General features: G+C 36.7%; 2 protein-coding genes and 1 pseudogene across 3 annotated transcripts; 1 reads left to right on the top strand and 2 right to left on the bottom strand.

Annotated features, from left to right (window-relative positions):
• Positions 1-328: 328 nt before the first annotated feature.
• LOC146935546 (uncharacterized) lies at positions 329-1,461 on the bottom strand. Its single transcript, XM_085750715.1, has one exon. It carries the CDS (start codon positions 1,406-1,408, stop codon positions 473-475), a length of 936 nt encoding a protein of 311 aa, XP_085606841.1. The 5' UTR covers positions 1,409-1,461; the 3' UTR covers positions 329-472.
• An 8,653-nt stretch (positions 1,462-10,114) lies between these two features.
• On the top strand, positions 10,115-14,201 carry LOC146935547 (uncharacterized). The gene is made up of 5 exons (XM_085749063.1): positions 10,115-10,711; positions 10,974-11,490; positions 11,632-12,579; positions 12,686-12,858; positions 13,176-14,201. Exons 1-5 carry the CDS (start codon positions 10,115-10,117, stop codon positions 14,199-14,201), a joined length of 3,261 nt encoding a protein of 1,086 aa, XP_085605189.1.
• A 3,467-nt stretch (positions 14,202-17,668) lies between these two features.
• Positions 17,669-21,392, bottom strand: LOC146935548 (kinesin-like protein KIN-14R; annotated as a pseudogene). Its single transcript, XR_015030277.1, has 9 exons — positions 21,077-21,392; positions 20,439-20,726; positions 20,179-20,350; positions 20,010-20,080; positions 19,726-19,909; positions 19,532-19,644; positions 19,332-19,431; positions 18,676-18,863; positions 17,669-18,107 (listed from the first exon to the last, which is right to left on the bottom strand). The product of XR_015030277.1 is annotated as a kinesin-like protein KIN-14R (transcript).
• Between the last annotated feature and the right edge of the window lie 290 nt (positions 21,393-21,682).

The raw sequence follows: 21,682 nt of genomic DNA on the forward strand, positions 1-21,682 counted from the left end.
GTTAATGTCCATATTTCGGCTATAGTTTGTATAATATTGGATGGTCGTATGATCATTAGAAGCTTTTTGAATTTTTATTTGTTTTTTAGATTGATTAACAAAATATCTTTTATTTGGTAGGCTTACGTTTTGATCTCCCTATTTTATCTCACTCTCATGGAATTAACGTGTCCCTCTTTATTTATGCAACATGACCTGTATTTATGGTTGCAAAAAATCTTTAGCTTTTTCTTCAAAAAAAAAAAAATCTTTAGCTTTTTCTGTCGAGAAATGAGACAATTTTCATGATAAAAAAGGATAAACATATTATTACAATAAAACAATTAAATAAACGCAATAAACATCTTTATTTCAATATTGAATTATTACAAGAACTATCAATTACATATAATGTCACTCTTTTACTATTGATTATTCAAGCTCTTTTTTTTTGACAAAATTGATAGTTTAAGTTTTAAACACGTTATAAGGATTAGATGACGGTGAGTGGTGGTGAGGGTGAAATAGCAGGATATCGATGGCGAGGAGAGGGAGCAGGTGATTGGTGGTGGGGAGAGGGAGTAGGTGATGGCGAGTGATGGTGGTGGTGAGGAGAATGAGCATGAGATTTATGGTGATGGGAGGGAGCGGGTGATGGTGAGTGATGATGGTGGTGAGGGGAGGGAGAATGTGATTGATGGTGAGGAGAATGAGCATGAGAATGGTGGCGAGGGGAATGAGCATGAGAATGGTGGCGAGGGGAATGAGCAGGTGTCAATGAGTGATGGTGGTTGAGAGGAGAAGGAGCAGGTGATGGTGAGTGTTGGTGATGGTGAGGAGAAGGAGCATGAGGTTGATGGTGAGGGGAGGGAGCATGTGATTGATGGTGAGGAGAATGAGCAGGAGAATGGTGGTGAGGGGAGGGAGCAGGTGATTTGCGGTGAGGAGAGTGAGTCAGTGAAAGTGAGTGATGGTGGTGGTGACGAGAAGGAGACGGTGATGGTGAGTGATCGTGGTGGTGAGGAGAAGGAGCATGAGGTTTATGGTGAGGGGTGGGAGCGGGTGATGGTGAGTGATGATGGTGGTGAGGGGAGGGAGAATGTGATTGATGGTGGTGGTGAGGAGAGGGAGAGGATGATGGTGAGTGATTGTGGTGGTGAGGAGAAGGAGCATGAGATTTATGGTGAGGGGATGGAGCGGGTGATGATGAGTGATGGTGAGGGGAGGGACCATGTGATGGTGAGTGGTGGTGGTGGTGGTGGTGGTGGTGAGGGGAATGAGCAGGAGATTGGTGGTGAGGGGAAGGAGCAGATGATGGTTTGTGACGAGTTATAAACTCTTCAGGAGACGGATTAAAAGTGTCTTCAGCAAATGCAGTGAAAGAGGCTAGTTTGAGTAGAAGTAGCAAAAATGCTATAGTTTTGGCCATTTTTCTTTGTAAGAGAAAAACAACCTTGAGAGAGGGAAATGAAGTGATGTTTGTGATGTGAGAGTGAGCGGAGGGGTGATCTATTTATAGGAGCTAATGCCCAAAATCATTGTTGATTTTGAATATGCGGCAGTATTCAAATTTTCATATCATTAATGTTATTTCTTTATTTATGCTTTTTAGTCAATGTCTAAAGACTCTTTCTAGTTTCACCCCATATAATGATAGTTACACCCAAATTTATTAAATTTTTTACAATAATACCAAAATTGCCTTCTTCATCTAAATTTCTAAAAACCCTTTTTTATTATCATTTTGAACCCTCACCCCTTTTTAACCCACAAACCACCATGGATATGCAATCAATACCTACTAAAATCGTCAATTGAATCAACATCTCTTCCATTGATACGTACTCGATTAATACAAGTAAGAGAATTTCATAAATTTCTTCGAGTTTCTATTTATCGTTTGCTCTATGATTTATTCGATGTTGTTAATTTTACCATGGATGTTTATAGTTGTTGTTAATTTCACGTTTGTCTATCGACATCGATTTGTTTGATTTAAGTTTACGTAGAAGGGTAACATAATTTAAGTTTACATATAGGTCTCACGTGAATTTAGTTTACGTACATATTCTAAAAAGGAATAACATACACCTAAACTCAGTTTACTTGGTGTATGTAAACTCAGTTTACATAAACTACGTAAACTCAGTTTACATGAACTAAAAACTCAGTCTTAACTTACTTATGTAAATTCAGTTTACATAGTGTATGTAAACTCAGTTTACGTAGTGTATGTAAACTCAGTTTACTTAACTCGTGTAAACTGAATTTACATAAACTACGTAAACTGAATTTACATACACTACGTAAACTGAGTTTACATACACTATGTAAATTGAATTTACGTATACATAATTAATGTGCAGTGAACATGAATAAAGGGTATATTAGTAACTTTGGGGTGTAACTTGGATTATTTGGGGTATGGGTAGTATTTGTCATGTCTAAATTGATTGAGTTTTATTTATATTTAAGGGTCAAATAAAATTGTTTCTTTATTAATGTATTTTAGTGCAAGATATATGTAGCAATTTCGAAAAGGAACGTTAGAATGTGGGAAAAATATTTGAATAAATAGCGTATTGCACTTTAACTAATACTTTATTTCCTTTCAAAAAAAACTAATAACTTTATTTATTTACTAATTGTTGTGACAACACGTAATTAGATGCATGTGTAAAATAACCATACACCGACACAATATACCAGATAAATTTGTGATTTTATATAATTTGAGTATGAAAATATGACATGTCAAGATTCAAATAGAAATATATTTTGAAAAGAAATTAATATCAATATGTTTATATGTATTTTTAAAAACTTTTTATTGTTGTTTTGGCCAAATCTTTTTATACTTTTTTTAAATTGGAATTTTTTTTAGCGTAAATGTGGATCTGGTCAAAAAGAAAGGACATCATTAAATAAAAAAAATCAATTTATTGAAATTAAAGAATTCATTTAATTAAATACGTGATTTTATATAATTTGAATATGAAAATATGACATATGTCAAGATTCAATTAGAAATATATTTTGAAAAGAAATTAGTATCAATATGGTTATATGTATTTTTAAAAACTTTTTAGTTGTTTTGACCAAAACTTTTTATACTCTTTTGAAATTGGAATTTTTTTAGCATAAATATGGATCCAGTAAAAAAAAAAAAGGACATCAAATAAAAAAATTCAATTTCTTGAAGTTTATTGAAATTAAAGAATTCATTTAATTAAATACGTGATTTTATATAATTTGAGTATGATAATATGACATTTGTCAAGATTCAAATAGAAATATATTTTGAAAAGAAATTAGTATCAATATGGTTATATGTATTTTTAAAAACTATTTATAGTTGTTTTAACCAAGACTTTTTATACTTTTTTGAAATTGGAATTTTTTTAGCATAAATGTGGATCCGGTCAAAAAAAGAAAGGACATCATTAAATAAAAAAAATCTATTTATTGAAGTTTTTTGAAATGAAAGAATTCATTTATTGCACGTGGTTACTTTTTTTTTTTGATTGTCTATACTTACACGAATGAAGGGAATATAAGAAACAAATTGTTTAAATTATCCTTAAACATTTTAACTTTTAAATTCATTAATTATGATTTGATTGTTCTTTTTCCGAGGGAAATTATGATTTGATTGTTATAAATATAAATATAATTTTTTTAATCCTCAAATTATTACTTTTTTTTTTTGAAAAATTGTTTAATCCTCAAATTTAAATAGCAACACTTATGAATTTAAAAAAAAAAGTTATGAATATGCTTAAAGAGTGAGTAACAATATCCCATTCATAAAAAGAGAAAAATTTGGACTATAAAGGAAAATATATGTTAAAAAAATTATAATAAGAAGTGAATATATAGATCTATTTTTAAGTGCAGTAAAAGAGATAAAGAGGGACACGTTAATGTCCATATTTCAGCTATAGTTGGTATAATATTGGATGGTCGTATGATCATTAGAAGCTTTTTGAATTTTTATTTGTTTTTTAGATTGATTAACAAAATATCTTTTATTTGGTAGGCTTAAGTTTTGATCTCCCTATTTTATCTCACTCTCATAGAATTAACGATGTCCCTATTTATTTATGCAACATGACCTGTATTTATGGTTGCAAAAAATCTTTAGCTTTTTCTGTCGAGAAATGTGACAATTTTCATGATAAAAAAGGATAAACATATTATTACAATAAAACAATTAAATAAACGCAATAAACATCTTTATTTCAATATTGAATTATTACAAGAACTAACAATTACATATAATGTCACTCTTTTACCATTGATTATTCAAGCTCTTTTTTTTTTTGTCAAAACTGATAGTTTAAGTTCTAAACACGTTATAAGGATTAGATGACGGTGAGTGGTGGTGAGGGTGAAATAGCAGGATATCGATGGCGAGGAGAGGGAGCAGGTGATTGGTGGTGGGGAGAGGGAGTAGGTGATGGCGAGTGATGGTGGTGGTGAGGAGAATGAGCATGAGATTTATGGTGATGGGAGGGAGCGGGTGATGGTGAGTGATGATGGTGGTGAGGGGAGGGAGAATGTGATTGATGGAGAGGAGAATGAGCATGAGAATGGTGGCGAGGGGAATGAGCATGAGAATGGTGGCGAGGGGAATGAGCAGGTGTCAATGAGTGATGGTGGTGGAGAGGAGAAGGAGCAGGTGATGGTGAGTGCTGGTGGTGGTGAGGAGAAGGAGCATGAGGTTGATGGTGAGGGGAGGGAGCATGTGATTGATGGTGAGGAGAATGAGCAGGAGAATGGTGGTGAGGGGAGGGAGCAGGTGATTTGCTGTGAGGAGAGTGGGTCAGTGAAAGTGAGTGATGGTTGTGGTGACGAGAAGGAGACGGTGATGGTGAGTGATCGTGGTGGTGAGGAGAAGGAGCATGAGGTTTATGGTGAGGGGAGGGAGCGGGTGATGGTGAGTGATGATGGTGGTGAGGGGAGGGAGAATGTGATTGATGGTGGTGGTGAGGAGAGGGAGAGGATGATGGTGAGTGATTGTGGTGGTGAGGAGAAGGAGCATGAGATTTATGGTGAGGGGATGGAGCGGGTGATGATGAGTGATGGTGAGGGGAGGGACCATGTGATGGTGAGTGGTGGTGGTGGTGGTGGTGAGGGGAATGAGCAGGAGATTGGTGGTGAGGGGAAGGAGCAGATGATGGTTTGTGACGAGTTATAAACTCTTCAGGAGACGCATTAAAATTGTTTAATCCTCAAATTTAAATAGCAACACTTATGAATTTACAAAAAAAAAAAGGTTATGAATATGCTTAAAGAGTGAGTAACAATATCCCATTCATAAAAAGAGAAAAATTTGGACTATAAAGGAAGATATATGTTAAAAAAATTATAATAAGAAGTGAATATATAGATCTATTTTTAAGTGCAGTAAAAGAGATAAAGAGGGACACATTAATGTCCATATTTCGGCTATAGTTTGTATAATATTGGATGGTCGTATGATCATTAGAAGCTTTTTGAATTTTTATTTGTTTTTTAGATTGATTAACAAAATATCTTTTATTTGGTAGGCTTAAGTTTTGATCTCCCTATTTTATCTCACTCTCATGGAATTAACGTGTCCCTCTTTATTTATGCAACATGACCTGTATTTATGGTTGCAAAAAATCTTTAGCTTTTTCTGTCGAGAAATGTGACAATTTTCATGATAAAAAAGGATAAACATATTATTACAATAAAACAATTAAATAAACGCAATAAACATCTTTATTTCAATATTGAATTATTACAAGAACTATCAATTACATATAATGTCACTCTTTTACTATTGATTATTCAAGCTCTCTTTTTTTTTTTTGTCAAAACTGATAGTTTAAGTTCTAAACATTATAAGGATTAGATGACGGTGAGTGGTGGTGAGGGTGAAATAGCAGGATATCGATGGCGAGGAGAAGGAGCAGGTGATTGGTGGTGGGGAGAGGGAGTAGGTGATGGCGAGTGATGGTGGTGGTGAGGAGAATGAGCATGAGATTTATGGTGATGGGAGAGAGCGGGTGATGGTGAGTGATGATGGTGGTGAGGGGAGGGAGAATGTGATTGATGGTGAGGAGAATGAGCATGAGAATGGTGGTGAGGGGAATGAGCATGAGAATGGTGGCGAGGGGAATGAGCAGGTGTCAATGAGTGATGGCGGTGGAGAGGAGAAGGAGCAGGTGATGGTGAGTGCTGGTGGTGGTGAGGAGAAGGAGCATGAGGTTCATGGTGAGGGGAGGGAGCATGTGATTGATGGTGAGGAGAATGAGCAGGAGAATGGTGGTGAGGGGAGGGAGCAGGTGATTTGTGGTGAGGAGAGTGGGTCAGTGAAAGTGAGTGATGGTGGTGGTGACGAGAAGGAGACGGTGATGGTGAGTGATCGTGGTGGTGAGGAGAAGGAGCATGAGGTTTATGGTGAGGGGAGGGAGCAGGTGATGGTGAGTGATGATGGTGGTGAGGGGAGGGAGAATGTGATTGATGGTGGTGGTGAGGAGAGGGAGCATGAGATTTATGGTGAGGGGATGGAGTGGGTGATGATGAGTGATGGTGAGGGGAGGGACCATGTGATGGTGAGTGGTGGTGGTGGTGGTGGTGAGGGGAATGAGCAGGAGATTGGTGGTGAGGGGAAGGAGCAGATGATGGTTTGTGACGAGTTATAAACTCTTCAGGAGACGGATTAAAAGTGTCTTCAGCAAATGCAGTGAAAGAGGCTGGTTGGAGTAGAAGTAGCAAAAATGCTATAGTTTTGGCCATTTTTCTTTGTAAGAGAAAAACAACCTTGAGAGAGGGAAATGAAGTGATGTTTGTGATGTGAGAGTGAGCGGAGGGGTGATCTATTTATAGGAGTTAATGCATAAAATCATTGTTGATTTTGAATATGCAGCAGTATTCAAATTTTCATATCATTAATGTTATTTCTTTATTTATGCTTTTTAGTCAATGTCTAAATTGATTGAGTTTTATTTATATTTAAGGGTCAAATAAAATTGTTTCTTTATTAATGTATTTTAGTGCAAGATATATGTAGCAATTTCGAAAAGGAACGTTAGAATGTGGGAAAATATTTGAATAAATAGGGTATTGCACTTTAACTGATACTTTATTTCCTTTCAAAAAAAACTAATAACTTTATTTATTTACTAATTGTTGTGACAACACGTAATTAGATGCATGTGTAAAATAACTATACACCGACACAATATACCAGATAAATTTGTGATTTTATTTAATTTGAGTATGAAAATATGACATGTCAAGATTCAAATAGAAATATATTTTGAAAAGAAATTAATATCAATATGTTTATATGTATTTTTAAAAACTTTTTATAGTTGTTTTGGCCAAATCTTTTTATTCTTTTTTTAAATTGGAATTTTTTTTAGCGTAAATGTGGATCTGGTCAAAAAGAAAAAGAAAGGACATCATTAAATAAAAAAAATCAATTTATTGAAATTAAAGAATTCATTTAATTAAATACGTGATTTTATATAATTTGAATATGAAAATATGACATATATCAAGATTCAAATAGAAATATATTTTGAAAAGAAATTAGTATCAATATGGTTATATGTATTTTTAAAAACTTTTTAGTTGTTTTGACCAAAACTTTTTATACTCTTTTGAAATTGGAATTTTTTTAGCATAAATATGGATCCAGTAAAAAAAAAGGACATCATTAAATAAAACAATTAAATTTCTTGAACTCTTACTAATGGATATATTGAATCAACTCCATTTTGTTCAATAATTTTCTTCGGGCTCCGGTGAGCTAGGGTTCCGGTGATCTGAGATAGGGTTCCGGTGTTATTCTGGTTCGATTGCAATAACAAGGTTCAGATTGATTGCAATCATCGAGTTTCTTCCTTTTGAGATAGCGCAATCGTGATGATTCCTACGGGGGTTGCAAAGATTGAATCACGCAATTCTCATAATTAAAAACTCTGATTGTTTATTTCTGCATCTCGTTTTCTCATTCTGTTCAGCTGCTTCTTCTGTTTTCTTCTCTTGATTGCACCACTCTCCCTTACGTCTATACTGATACTGGTTCTTACAATTGGTGTCGCGCAACCGCGTTAATGCCTTCGAGCATTACAAAGGTCGAGCAACGTGTGCTTTGATACTAGAACCGGTTCTGTTTGACAGTCTCACACATGGCATTTGAGTTCCAATGGCCGTGCGTTTCAGACTCCTTTCCTTCTAATGCTCTGGTGCGTTCTAATACTGCAATGCAGGCTGCTCCAGCTCAAACCCTCTCTTTTGCAGCTGCACTTGCTGGGCCTGCTGTATCGGATGATGTTCCTTTCCCTACACCTTGCATCAAAGGTGACGCTTTAAGCATAAAAATTGGCCAATAAGAATATCAAAAGGGATTGGAGGACTGTAAGAAGGCGTTACGGGCTCGCTTGACCCTCAACAAAGGAGACAAGCCTTATGCGGCAAGAGATCTCAGTACTAAAATTGGGAAAATGTGGAAGACTACAGCGAGTTGGAAGATGGTCCCGCTAGGTAAAGGGTACTATGATTTTCATTTTGACTCGGCTGAAGATTTAAAAAAAATATGGGCTGCTGGTACGGTTAATCTTAAGCCGGGTTTGTTGAGATTTTCACAGTGGAGTAAAGACTTTCAATTCCAGTCACAGAAACAAACTCATGTATCACTTTGGATACGTTTGGTGGAGTTACCGCAAGAGTATTGGCGGGAGAGAACTCTGAAGGAAATAGCAAGTGCAATTGGAACTCCGATTGACATTGATGGTCCAACTAGAAACCGTACCTTTGGTCATTACGCTCGCATTTTGGTGGACGTAGATTTATCGAAGAAAATTTTTGATGAGGTTCTCGTTGAACGTGATGGTTTCGCTTTCATGGTGGAAATTCAGTATGAGCGACTGCCTTTATTTTGCCATCATTGTTACTCTATTGGACATAACATCACTACTTGTCGATGGTTAAAACCACAAGCAGTCCAGGAAAGATTGAATCGTGGGAAACAACCGGTCAAAGAAGTTATTGCTGCGCCCTCGCAAGCACCGCATTTTAAAGCTAGGGGCGCATCCACTTCAGCCATTGGAGGTAATGGAGTGTGGCTCCCTGTCAAGTCTACAGTTGTTACTACTACCCAGGTGGTACCAGTTCCTCAGATACCACAGGCTTCATCAGTACCAGTTAGCAATGCTTCTGAATCTATTCCGGTTACTGCAGTTCCGTTGAAAGATTTATCCACAAGCTCCTTCAGTTTGCCGCTTCATAATGTTTTTGACCATATTGATCGTATTGAGACTGAGGAGTTAGATGTGACTAGACCGGTGTTGGAGGAGGTTGTTTCCCCTGATGAGCACGTTGACGTGCAACCTGTAGATGCGGGAAAGTCTCAGCAGACATCTCGAGAGGTGTTGGAGAACCCCAAGGTGTCTGCAGTTACTAACACGCATCTGGATTATGTGGGTCACAATCATGTGAGTCATAGGGAGGTGTTGGTGGATCCCAATGTCTCTATTGAGCGTATCACACATTCATCCCCTCTTGGGCGTGAGGACGTACGACCTGAAGGAGTGGAACAGATAACTCAGACATCGCGGGGGGATTTGGAGAACCCAACGGTCGATGATGTTTCTGAACCGCTTCAGGATGGTGTGGAACTTGATCATGTGAGCCCTCGGGAGCTGGAGGAGAGTCCCAAGGGTGCTCGTGAGATTTTTCCAAGACCATCCAGTGTTGAGCATGTTGGCATGCGAGAGGTGTCTGATGATTTTCCGGACCATCAAGAAAATTATGCCCAGCCTTCTGTTGATAATTTAGATGGGTTCCTGACAGACACCATTGAGGTACTTGCTGGTACTAATTGCTTGCAATCATCTTTAGATGCGCAAGTGCAAGAGGAAGCTGTTTTACAAAGGCAAGAGGTTCACCCTAGTAAAAATATTCAGGATGGCATGGATTTGTGGGCAAGAGTGCGGGATTATGATGCAAGATCAGCAGCTGAAGCTGAAGCCGCAGCTTCTAAGGGTATTAAGCAGGTTCTTACAAGAAATCAAAAGCAGAAGATTAAGGTTCAAAGTGTTATACCAAAGCCGTCAGCTAAATCCCGTGCACGGGGTGAAAATCAGAAGTCTGTTCAATGAATTTCCTTTATTGGAATGTCAGAGGTATCGGTAATCCTGATACTCGCCTTGCTTTAAAAAATTTCTTTTTGTCTCACAAACCTATTTTGATGATGATTGATGAACCTATGATTAATTTTCATCAAGTACCAGCTTGGTTTTGGCCATCTATCAACGTTTCTAAATATTGCATTAATAATAGAAGTCCTTTACTGCCTAATCTCTGGGTTCTTTGGGGTAATGATTTCCTAGCTACTGTTATATTTGTTTCGGATCAGTGTATAGCTCTGGAAATTTCATGCTTTCAGTCTACTGTTTATATTGCCTCAATTTATGCTAGTAATTATTATTTGAAACGCCAACAACTGTGGGCTGATCTTACACATCTTCAAGGGTGTTTTCAAGGGCAATGGCTTTTTGTTGGTGACTTTAATGCTATTCTTGGTGCTCATGAGAAAAGAGGGAGGCACCCTCCACCCACCATGTCTTGCGAAGATTTTCTGAATTGGTCTAATGCTAATATTTTACATCATTTGCCTACTTTGGGTTCTTTTTTCACTTGGACTAATGGCAGATTTGGGAATGAAAATGTGGCTCTCCGCCTAGATAGAGCGGTTTGTAATGAGGATTGGATGAATTTTTGGCGCATTTCTTCTTGCACGGCTTTGGTGCGGCATCAATTGGACCACAATCCACTGTTGCTCTCTCTTATTTTTTCAACTGTGAAGCACGCCTCTCCTTTTAAATTTTTTAAAGTTTAGGCGGAACATGAAGATTGTCGTCAAGTGGTTATTGATAATTGGTCTAAGCAAGTTCGAGGTCAAGGGATGTCTCGGTTTCAGGCAAAGCTCTGGAATCTGAAAAAATGCTTTTAAGTCATGGAATAGATCAGTGTTTGGTGATATTGATATGCAAGTTAAATTGGCTATGGATGAAGTAAACCGCATTCAGCTTTTAATTGATTCTGAGGGCTTCTCAGACCAGCTCTATGCACAGGACCTTGAGGCACAATTGTTACTAACAAAAGCTTTAAATTTTCAGGAACTTCTTTGGAAAGAAAAGGCTAGAGATCAGAATTTTATTAGTGGTTATCGCAATACCTTGTATTTCCACAAGGTATCCAAAATCCGGGCAGCAACTAAGACTATTTCTTTTTTACAGGATGGAGACAATACTTTGACTGATCCATCAGATATAGAGCAGCATATTGTTTCTTATTTTGAGGCAATTTTCAGCATGAATAATAATTGTACTCAAAATACTTTGGTTGATGAGAATATTCCTTTGTTGGTGTCGGATGTGGATAATCAAAAACTTTTGTGCCTTCCACTAGCGGCAGAGATTAAAGAAGCGGTTTTTGCTCTTAATGGAGATGGGGCACCGGGTCCAGATGGTTTTGGTGGACACTTTTATCAAGCTTTTTGGGATATTATTGGCGTTGATGTCGTGTAATCCGTTCAAGAATTTTTTCTAGGTGGTTCGCTGCCCCCTAATTTTAATTCTAATTTGATTGTGCTTATTCCAAAAATTCCAGGTGCTGGTTCTATGGGAGACTACCGTCCTATCGCTCTTGCTAACTTTCAATTTAAAATTATTACCAAGATTGTTGCGGATAGGTTGGCTGGAATTGCTGCTCTTATTATCTCTACTGAACAACGGGGGTTTGTTCGTGACCGTAACATTTCAGATTGTGTTATTCTTGCTTCTGAGGCTATTAACTCAATTGATCGAAGACAGTATGGGGGAAATATTGCCCTTAAGGTCGACATTTCCAAGGCTTTTGATACTTTGGATTGGAATTTTTTGGTGATGGTGCTTAATAATTTTGGTTTCTCCGCAACCTTTATTAATTGGATCCTTGCTATCCTTCAGTCGGCGCGGTTATCTATCTTGGTGAATGGCAAGGCTGTGGGTTTCTTTCCTTGTTCCCGTGGGGTTCGTCAGGGGGACCCTCTTTACCCTCTTTTATTTTGTTTGGCGGAAGAAGTTCTAAGCAGGGCGCTTTCTAATGCAAGAGACCGAGGGCGGCTCACCCCTATGTCTTATTGTCGTGGTATTGGTTTCCCTACTCATGTATTATATGCAGATGATATCTTGATTTTTTGCACAGGTCTAAAGAGTAATATCCGGGAGCTTCTTAATATTTTTAAAAAATATTCGGAGGTTTCTGGTCAAGTTGTTAACAATGCAAAGAGTCGTTTCTTTACTGGTTCTATGTCTGTTTCTAGGATAAACATGATTGCTAATATGTTAGGTTTCAGTGTTGGTGCTGTCCCATTCATGTATCTTGGCTGTCCTATTTTTCAAGGGAAACCAAAGGTGATTCACTTTAGAACATTTACGGACAAAATTAAAGCCAAGTTAGCTACTTGGAAAGGAACCGTCCTATCTATAATGGGAAGGGTGCAGTTGGTGAAATCTATAATACATGGGATGCTTGTCTATTCTTTTCATGTGTATATGTGGCCTAAAAGATTGCTGCGTTTGCTGGATTCATGGATAAAAAAATTTTATTTGGAGCGGTGACGTGCTTACGAGGAAAATTTGTACGGTTTCATGGAGCACTATGTGTCTTTCTTGGGCTGAAGGTGGGTTGAATCTTAAGTCTACACGTCTGTTAAATGAAGCTCTAATTCTTAAATTGGATTGGGATTTTAAGACTAAAAGCACCCAATGGTCGGATATGTTTGAGAAGCGTTATCTTCGTCAAGGGCAACCTCTTATGCGCTATTGTAAATCATCCGTTTGGTCGGGAATAAAGGTACACTTTGGGTAATTGGAACGGGAGAAAATATTAATTTCTGGACAGATAATTGGCTTGGTGAACCTTTGGTGGATTTAATTCATCTTGACCCGGTTTTACATGTTCATATGAAAGGAAAGGTGTCGGAAGTTCTTATTAACGGCTCTTGGAGGCTGCCATCGGGAATTTCTCAATTTGGGGACATCCATAATCGTGTTAATGCTATTATTTTACCTACTAGCCCGCTTCCAGACAAGTTGGTGTGGTGTCACTCTTCGGATGGGTGACTCACTACGAAAGAGGCCTTTGAATTTCTTCGTCCGAGATCTTTGCAGTTGCCTTGGGCAGATTATATTTGGAGTCCACCTATTCCTCCTTCGCATTCTTGTATTTTTTGGAGGCTTCAACATGATAAAATGCCTACTGATGATAATCTCATTCGACGTGGTTGTATGGTGGTTTCGGTTTGTAACCTGTGTATGTCATCGGATGAGTCTTCTGATCATCTTTTTTTCCGGTGTCACTTCGCCATGAATCTTTGGGGCTGGATTGGCTCTAAGCTTGGTTGCACTATTGATCTCACTTCAGCCGTTTCTCTTCTCTCCTGTCGCCCGGTTAGATGCTCATCTCAGGTATCTGATATTTATCTAGCTGTGGTCTTGCATACGCTGCATACTATTTGGTGGGCAAGGAATTCTTTGCGGTATTCCACAGGTACACCTTCTTTACACTCGGCTAAGGTACGTATTCACTCCATGATTGCTATGACAGGCAATGCTTCTAAGGGTAAATGCCTTCCATCTGATTTGGCCTTTCTTGATTCCTTTGCGGTTTCTCCGCATTGTCGTACAATTAAGGAAATTGTTATGGTGTTGTGGAAGCCTCCAACTGCGCCATGGTTAAAAGTTAATACGGATGGTTCAGTTGTGGGTGGGTTAGCAGCGTGTGGGGGGCTGTTCCGTGATTCCCTTGGGACATTTCATGGTGCATTTGCTTGTAATATTGGGTGTCAGTCTGTTTTCTATGCGGAAGTTCTGGCTATTATTTATGCGATTGAGTTTGCTGCCCAACATGGTTGGAGGAATATTTGGTTGGAGAGCGACTCCACGAGTGATTTATTGATTTTTACAAACCCTCTTTTCGTCCCTATCTTGTTACGTAACAGGTGGCATAATGCTCGTAATCTTGGGATTCAGGTGATTTCTTCTCATATTTTCCGTGAAGGTAACTGTTGTGCGGACTTTTTGGCAAATTTGGGACACTCTATGGTTGGCACTAATTGGCTTGATACTCTTCCAGGTGCCTTACGGTTTGATTTCTTTAGAGATAGATGTGGGTTGCCTAATTACAAATTTCCTTAGTCTGTTCTGTGGCTGTTTTAGTTTCTGTTTTTTGTTCGTTTTTGTTGTTTCTTTGGTGGGTTTTGGCCTAGTCCCCCCACTATTTGTATATATTTTTCCCCCTTTTTTAATAAAATTTCTTAGAGTGTGGCGGCATAGGATGGCGGTGTCTCGGGGTGCCAACCTAGTTGGGATGTCGATGATGCAGTCTGATGCCTGTCCATTCTCCTTGCTTATCAAAAAAAAAAAAAAGTATGAAAATATGACATATGTCAAGATTCAAATAGAAATATATTTTGAAAAGAAATTAGTATCAATATGGTTATATGTATTTTTAAAAACTAAGACTTTTCACCAAGACTTTTTATACTTTTTTGAAATTGGAATTTTTTTAGCATTTCACCAAGACTTTTTATACTTTTTTGAAATTGGAATTTTTTTAGCATAAATGTGGATCCGGTCAAAAAAAGAAAGGACATCATTAAATAAAAAAAATCTATTTATTGAAGTTTTTTGAAATGAAAGAATTCATTTAATGCACGTGGTTACTTTTTTTTTTGATTGTCTATACTTACACGAATGAAGGGAATATAAGAAACAAATTGTTTAAATTATCCTTAAACATTTTAACTTTTAAATTCATTAATTATGATTTGATTTTTCTTTTTCCGATGGAAATTATGATTTGATTGTTATAAATATAAATATAATTTTTTTAATCCTCAAATTATTACTTTTTTTTTTTGAAAAATTGTTTAATCCTCAAATTTAAATAGCAACACTTATGAATTTACAAAAAAAAAAAAAAAGGTTATGAATATGCTTAAAGAGTGAGTAACAATATCCCATTCATGAAAAGAGAAAAATTTGGACTATAAAGGAAGATATATGTTAAAAAAATTATAATAAGAAGTGAATATATAGATCTATTTTTAAGTGCAGTAAAAGAGATAAAGAGGGACACGTTAATGTCCATATTTCAGCTATAGTTCGTATAATATTGGATGGTCGTATGATCATTAGAAGCTTTTTGAATTTTTATTTGTTTTTTAGATTGATTAACAAAATATCTTTTATTTGGTAGGCTTAAGTTTTGATCTCCCTATTTTATCTCACTCTCATGGAATTAACGTGTCCCTCTTTATTTATGCAACATGACCTGTATTTCTGGTTGCAAAAAATCTTTAGCTTTTTCTGTCGAGAAATGTGCAATTTTCATGATAAAAAAGGATAAACATATTATTACAATAAAACAATTAAATAAACGCAATAAACATCTTTATTTCAATATTGAATTATTACAAGAACTATCAATTACATATAATGTCACTCTTTTACTATTGATTATTCAAGCTCTCTTTTTTTTTTTTGTCAAAACTGATAGTTTAAGTTCTAAACACGTTATAAGGATTAGATGACGGTGAGTGGTGGTGAGGGTGAAATAGCAGGATATCGATGGCGAGGAGAGGGAGCAGGTGATTGGTGGTGGGAAGAGGGAGTAGGTGATGGCGAGTGATGGTGGTGGTGAGGAGAATGAGCATGAGATTTATGGTGATGGGAGGGAGCGGGTGATGGTGAGTGATGATGGTGGTGAGGGGAGGGAGAATGTGATTGATGGTGAGGAGAATGAGCATGAGAATGGTGGTGAGGGGAATGAGCATGAGAATGGTGGCGAGGGGAATGAGCAGGTGTCAATGAGTGATGGTGGGGGAGAGGAGAAGGAGCAGGTGATGGTGAGTGTTGGTGGTGGTGAGGAGAAGGAGCATGAGGTTGATGGTGAGGGGAGGGAGCATGTGATTGATGGTGAGGAGAATGAGCAGGAGAATGGTGGTGAGGGGAGGGAGCAGGTGATTTGCGGTGAGGAGAGTGGGTCAATGAAAGTGAGTGATGGTGGTGGTGACGAGAAGGAGACGGTGATGGTGAGTGATTGTGGTGGTGAGGAGAAGGAGCATGAGGTTTATGGTGAGGGGAGGGAGCAAGTGATGGTGAGTGATGATGGTGGTGAGGGGAGGGAGAATGTGATTGATGGTGGTGGTGAGGAGAGGGAGAGGATGATGGTGAGTGATTGTGGTGGTGAGGAGAAGGAGCATGAGATTTATGGTGAGGGGATGGAGCGGGTGATGATGAGTGATGGTGAGGGGAGGGACCATGTGATGGTGAGTGTTGGTGGTGGTGGTGAGGGGAATGAGCAGGAGATTGGTGGTGAGGGGAAGGAGCAGATGATGGTTTGTGACGAGTTATAAACTCTTCAGGAGACGCATTAAAAGTGTCTTCAGCAAATGCAGTGAAAGAGGCTAGTTGGAGTAGAAGTAGCTAAAATGCTATAGTTTTGGCCATTTTTCTTTGTAAGAGAAAAACAACCTTGAGAGAGGGAAATGAAGTGATGTTTGTGATGTGAGAGTGAGCGGAGGGGTGATCTATTTATAGGAGCTAATGACCAAAATCATTGTTGATTTTGAATATGCGGCAGTATTCAAATTTTCATATCATTAATGTTATTTCTTTATTTATGCTTTTTAGTCAATGTCTAAATTGATTGAGTTTTATTTATATTTAAGGGTCAAATAAAATTGTTTCTTTATTAATGTATTTTAGTGCAAGATATATGTAGCAATTTCGAAAAGGAACGTTAGAATGTGGGAAAATATTTGAATAAATTGTGTATTGCACTTTAACTAATACTTTATTTCCTTTCAAAAAAAACTAATAACTTTATTTATTTACTAATTGTTGTGACAACACGTAATTAGATGCATGTTTAAAATAACTATACACCGACGCAATATACCAGATAAATTTGTGATTTTATATAATTTGAGTATGAAAATATGACATGTCAAGATTCAAATAGAAATATATTTTGAAAAGAAATTAATATCAATATGTTTATATGTATTTTTAAAAACTTTTTATAGTTGTTTTGGCCAAATCTTTTTATACTTTTTTTAAATTGGAATTTTTTTTAGCGTAAATGTGGATCTGGTCAAAAAGAAAAAGAAATCTACTACAGAAATGATTTTTTACATCAGTTGAAAAGCACTTTTCGCATCAGCTGGCGACTGATGTAAAGTGACGTGATGTAGTATGTCCACATGTTTTCACATGAGGTACGAACTGATGTGAAAACAAACTTTCCACATCTTGCGTTTTTTCCACTGACGTTGTATACTCTCTTTAAAATTTAACAATAGGATTTTCACATCAGCTATATGATAGACACTGAAGTTAGATATGTATCTTTCACTTCAGCCTATAACCCACTGATGTAAAATATATATTTTTTTAAAAAAAATATTATGCTTATTTTAAAAATATTTCCAAAGTCAACTCGCGACTATGTTCTTTTCTTTTATATTAAAAAAATGAAAAGAAATATGGATATTAATGCCAAAAAGTTATATTAGTCATTCTAATTTGATATTTTTACATCATCAATCCTCAAAACTAGCTACATCAAAATTCTATATATAAAAAAGTACATATGCATATATGAATACATAAGCAATAAATAATTTTATCAAACAATGGGAAGTACACACTACATTCATTTGTATGACAATCACAATTATAGTCAAATTACAATCTCCATATCCTAAATACTATAATAGAGTTCCATACTGAGGTCCCAATAAATACCTGGTACGATAGTTATAATCTCCAAAATTCATGGTTCTAACTTCTAATCTAAAGATCCCAAAAGTAAAATGGTTCTCACTTCTAATCTAAAGATCCCGAAAGTAAAATCTAACACGCGCTTAAATACATACCCCTCAAAACATTCTTCAGTACAGCTTCATCACCATCGAAAGATAGATACAACTGCATACCACTTTCAATCAAGTGCTTCAAAAACATAGAACCGATGTACACTGCAGTAGCAGCCTTTTCATAAACCAAGGGCGGCACACCAGAAGTAGACATGGACTCCTGCAAGTAGTATTAGCATGCTAGATGTAACAAAAGCTTTGCAAAATGCCTGGTGTGACAATTAATGTTTTTTGCTGCGAAACAATTCAAAAAAATAAAAAAAAAAATCACATAAGAATTAGACACAAGAAGCAAATTTTCTCACCTTAAAACTAAAAATCATCCAAAATCACTTCTCCTAAAATCCAAACTTTCTAAGAAAGCTTAAATAGCATTCAAAACTCCTTGATGTTATAATCACATTTCAACAATCTACCATAAAAATTAAATTAATCAATTCTATCAGAATCCAAATATCTTGAACCAACACAAATAGCATACTAAACTACTAGCCACCGTAGCACCGACACTTTTGATGGGAACGTGTCTGGTGTCTGATACGACACCGACACAAGTGATTACGTTCAATTGATTCGTCTTTTCAATTTTTTACCAGTAAGTGTGTCAATGTCATGTCCGGTGTCTGTGTTCTGTCAGTGCTTCATAGCTCCTTGCTATTACCATCATTTTGAGATAAAACAAAATCATATCACAACATTCTAATCATTCAATAAATCGGAAAACAAACCTTCTCGATATAACTTGTCAATCATCGTAAGCGAACACTGAATTTTCTGTCGCCGGCAACCACACGTCTCGTCAAACACGGTTTTGGTTTGGATTTTTAGAATCCCAACAGAAGAAGTGTGGCTCGCTGAGTTTGATAACAGTCTATCGTGGCTAGATATGAGAAGAAAAGACAAAGCAAAAGGGTCACTGAAAATAACATAGAATGCTCCAATCAAAGATATGATATTTTCAATGGATGCCTATCTTTTTCCCGAAGAGAATAACATAGCAAAAGGGTGAATGTGACATGGCCCAAATGAGTTCTAGTCTATAACGGACTAACTTTTAATCAACATTGATATATTATAAAAACATCAAGAATCAATTCACGTACAACAAACATAATTGGAGCATGCTATGCATGTCCAAGCTCATGTATTCCACAATAGACAACATAACATGGCTATCTAAAAGGTAGCATGCATGCTGTCACTTATATAACACATCATTTGTAATTAATTAATCTTTAGATTAAAGTAATGCACCGACAACGCATTCCCCTTTACAAAATTGTTGTGACCTGTACCACAATTTTTAACACATATGCACATGGATTTCACTAGCTTCAGTCTTAATTAATAAAAATGGAGAATGAACAATGTAACTGAAGCATACCCAACTCCTGTACTGCATAAACCATCTTATTTAATTCAGGGATTGAATCAACACATTCATGTGCTTCAAAGGAAAGCCGAGACTGCTCACTCTTCATCAACTACAAAACAAATTTAGTGTCAATACTCTTAATGTGTTTCTAAGAGTTATAAAAAATGATAGTAAGTTAGTAACTCTAAACATCACTCTTTGTCATTTACCTGTACTTTTTCCTGTAAACTGATAATTGCTTTTGCCCATTTCTTCTTATCAAGTTCATATCTGTTAGAGATACTCCTCAGGTTCTCTCAGCTTGTTTTTTCAGCAGTTTGTTCTGACAAATCACATTAATCTAGCTGAGAAAGGTCTAAGATTATGATTTCTATATGTTTCTTGATCGAAGGTCATGCAATACCTGTAGTGAGTGACTTAAATGTCACTTGATCAAGCTCCATCTGGACTTTTTCCATTTTCCTACTCATTTCAGTTAATGACGTCCAATCCTCATAGCATTCTTTTGCTTTGAGCTCGCACTGCATAGTAAGCTCCTTTATCTTATTTTCATACTTTGCTGTAGATTTTGTCTGCATAACTTTTATCTGAAAGATTCCAATTAAAATCAGGAAAACAAAATGTTGTGAGCCTATGATATACTTGACACTTCAAACAGCCACATATCAACTAGTGTACACCTCTAACCTGTGATGAAGGAATTTCAATTTGTGCAGCACAGTAGTTACATTCAATGAAATCGCTTGGCACTGGTGGAACTGCATAACAAAATATCGTAGACAATAACAAATTGCTGAGTAACTTCAATACCACCAGAAAAACTAATCAAGCACAGTAAACTGAAGAAATTAAGTACCTGACTCTTTTCTCGCTCTCCTAATGTAGATCCCACCAACAACTGGGCTTCCATTTAAACTCTCAAATCTTATGAGAATCACCCCATCATCCTTCACAATGGCCTGACAATCAATCAGCTGTAGTGGCTTGTTGACTCCAACAGCTGCATAGATATCCAATTCAGATGGAACCTGCCAGCCATATTATTACAATTAAAAAAATGAGTTCAAGCTACAAGTTTCTCAAATGCAAAAGCATTAATTCTGCGAAAAAGCTCACCTTTTCTTCTTGTATGTAAACATTGAACACCCTCATTCCTTTCGGCCCATTTACATTAATGATCTCCACAAAATGCAGGTCAACAAGATATTGTCCAGGAGGAAGGTTATCAATTCTATAACTAAAACTTCCCACCCGAGCTGACTGATATATCTCCACCTTCCACTATCGCCTCATTCGTGCGGAAAACATTGCCACCGTCAAAAAACGTGTCACTCAGAAACTTCACTCCATCAGCTCCTTCATTAGTCGCCTCCCCTCTCGCATTTACAAACATTACACACTCCTCTGCTTCAAAATATATACATTAAAAGTGAACACTTAATTTAACAAATTAATACATAATATTAATTCTAAGTCCTTTTGTAATTCTTGGAATATTCTAGTTCCAGTGTTACATTTTTCAAACTACCCAGATTTACAATTTATCAAAACCTAAACAATAATTCTAAAACCCCAATTAAACCTAATTTACTTACCAACATTTTTGTCAATAATTGTAAAAAAAACACACATTTTTCTACGTTGATTGGGTATCGTACTTGGAAAGAGGGGAAAAAGAAAAGCAAATTTTACATATTTTCATTGTATTGTGTGTGAATTATAAAAACTATAAACTGAAATTGGGAAATTCGAACCTGAATTTTGAGATCTGGTGAAGCCATTTTGAATGAGTTTTGAACTTGAATCAACAAGCATAGAATCGAACAAGGAATTGTTTGCATCTTCCATTATTGAATCTTCTTGTTGGTTTGGGATTAGGGTTTGTGGGTCATTGTGAAATTCGTTGGATTGAATCGGTTCCATTTTGAAATTCGTTTGATAGAGAGAGATTCAGAGCGCGAGAGAAAGATGACGAGAAAGTGTGAGCAGTGAGTTCTTTCAATTTTGAATTTTGGAATTTAGAAGAAGAAGTGAAAAAGTGAGGACGAAGAAGTGAGAAAGTGAAAGCGTAGATTTGTTTTTACGATAGAGAGGAAGGGATAAGGTAAAGTGAAAATTTGTTTTCACATCAGGCAGTTCTCAGCCACTGATGTAGAAATAAGTTAGCCAAAGTTTTCGCTCAAATTGCGAAAATGCCACCGCGTGTTTTTCCCTTCATCTCAATTATGCACCGATGTAAATGGTATATGCTATTAGGAATTCCCTTCATTTGCTTATGCCAACTGATGTTAAAATTCACACTGTGTATCTTTCTCTTCAGATATTTTCCCTGCTGATGTGAAAACTAAAACCCCCTTGAC

The sequence above is a fragment of the Medicago sativa genome, chromosome 3, assembly GCF_051527215.1.
Source record: "Medicago sativa cultivar Bolivia chromosome 3, Bolivia_mono, whole genome shotgun sequence".
Taxonomy (NCBI): domain Eukaryota; kingdom Viridiplantae; phylum Streptophyta; class Magnoliopsida; order Fabales; family Fabaceae; genus Medicago; species Medicago sativa.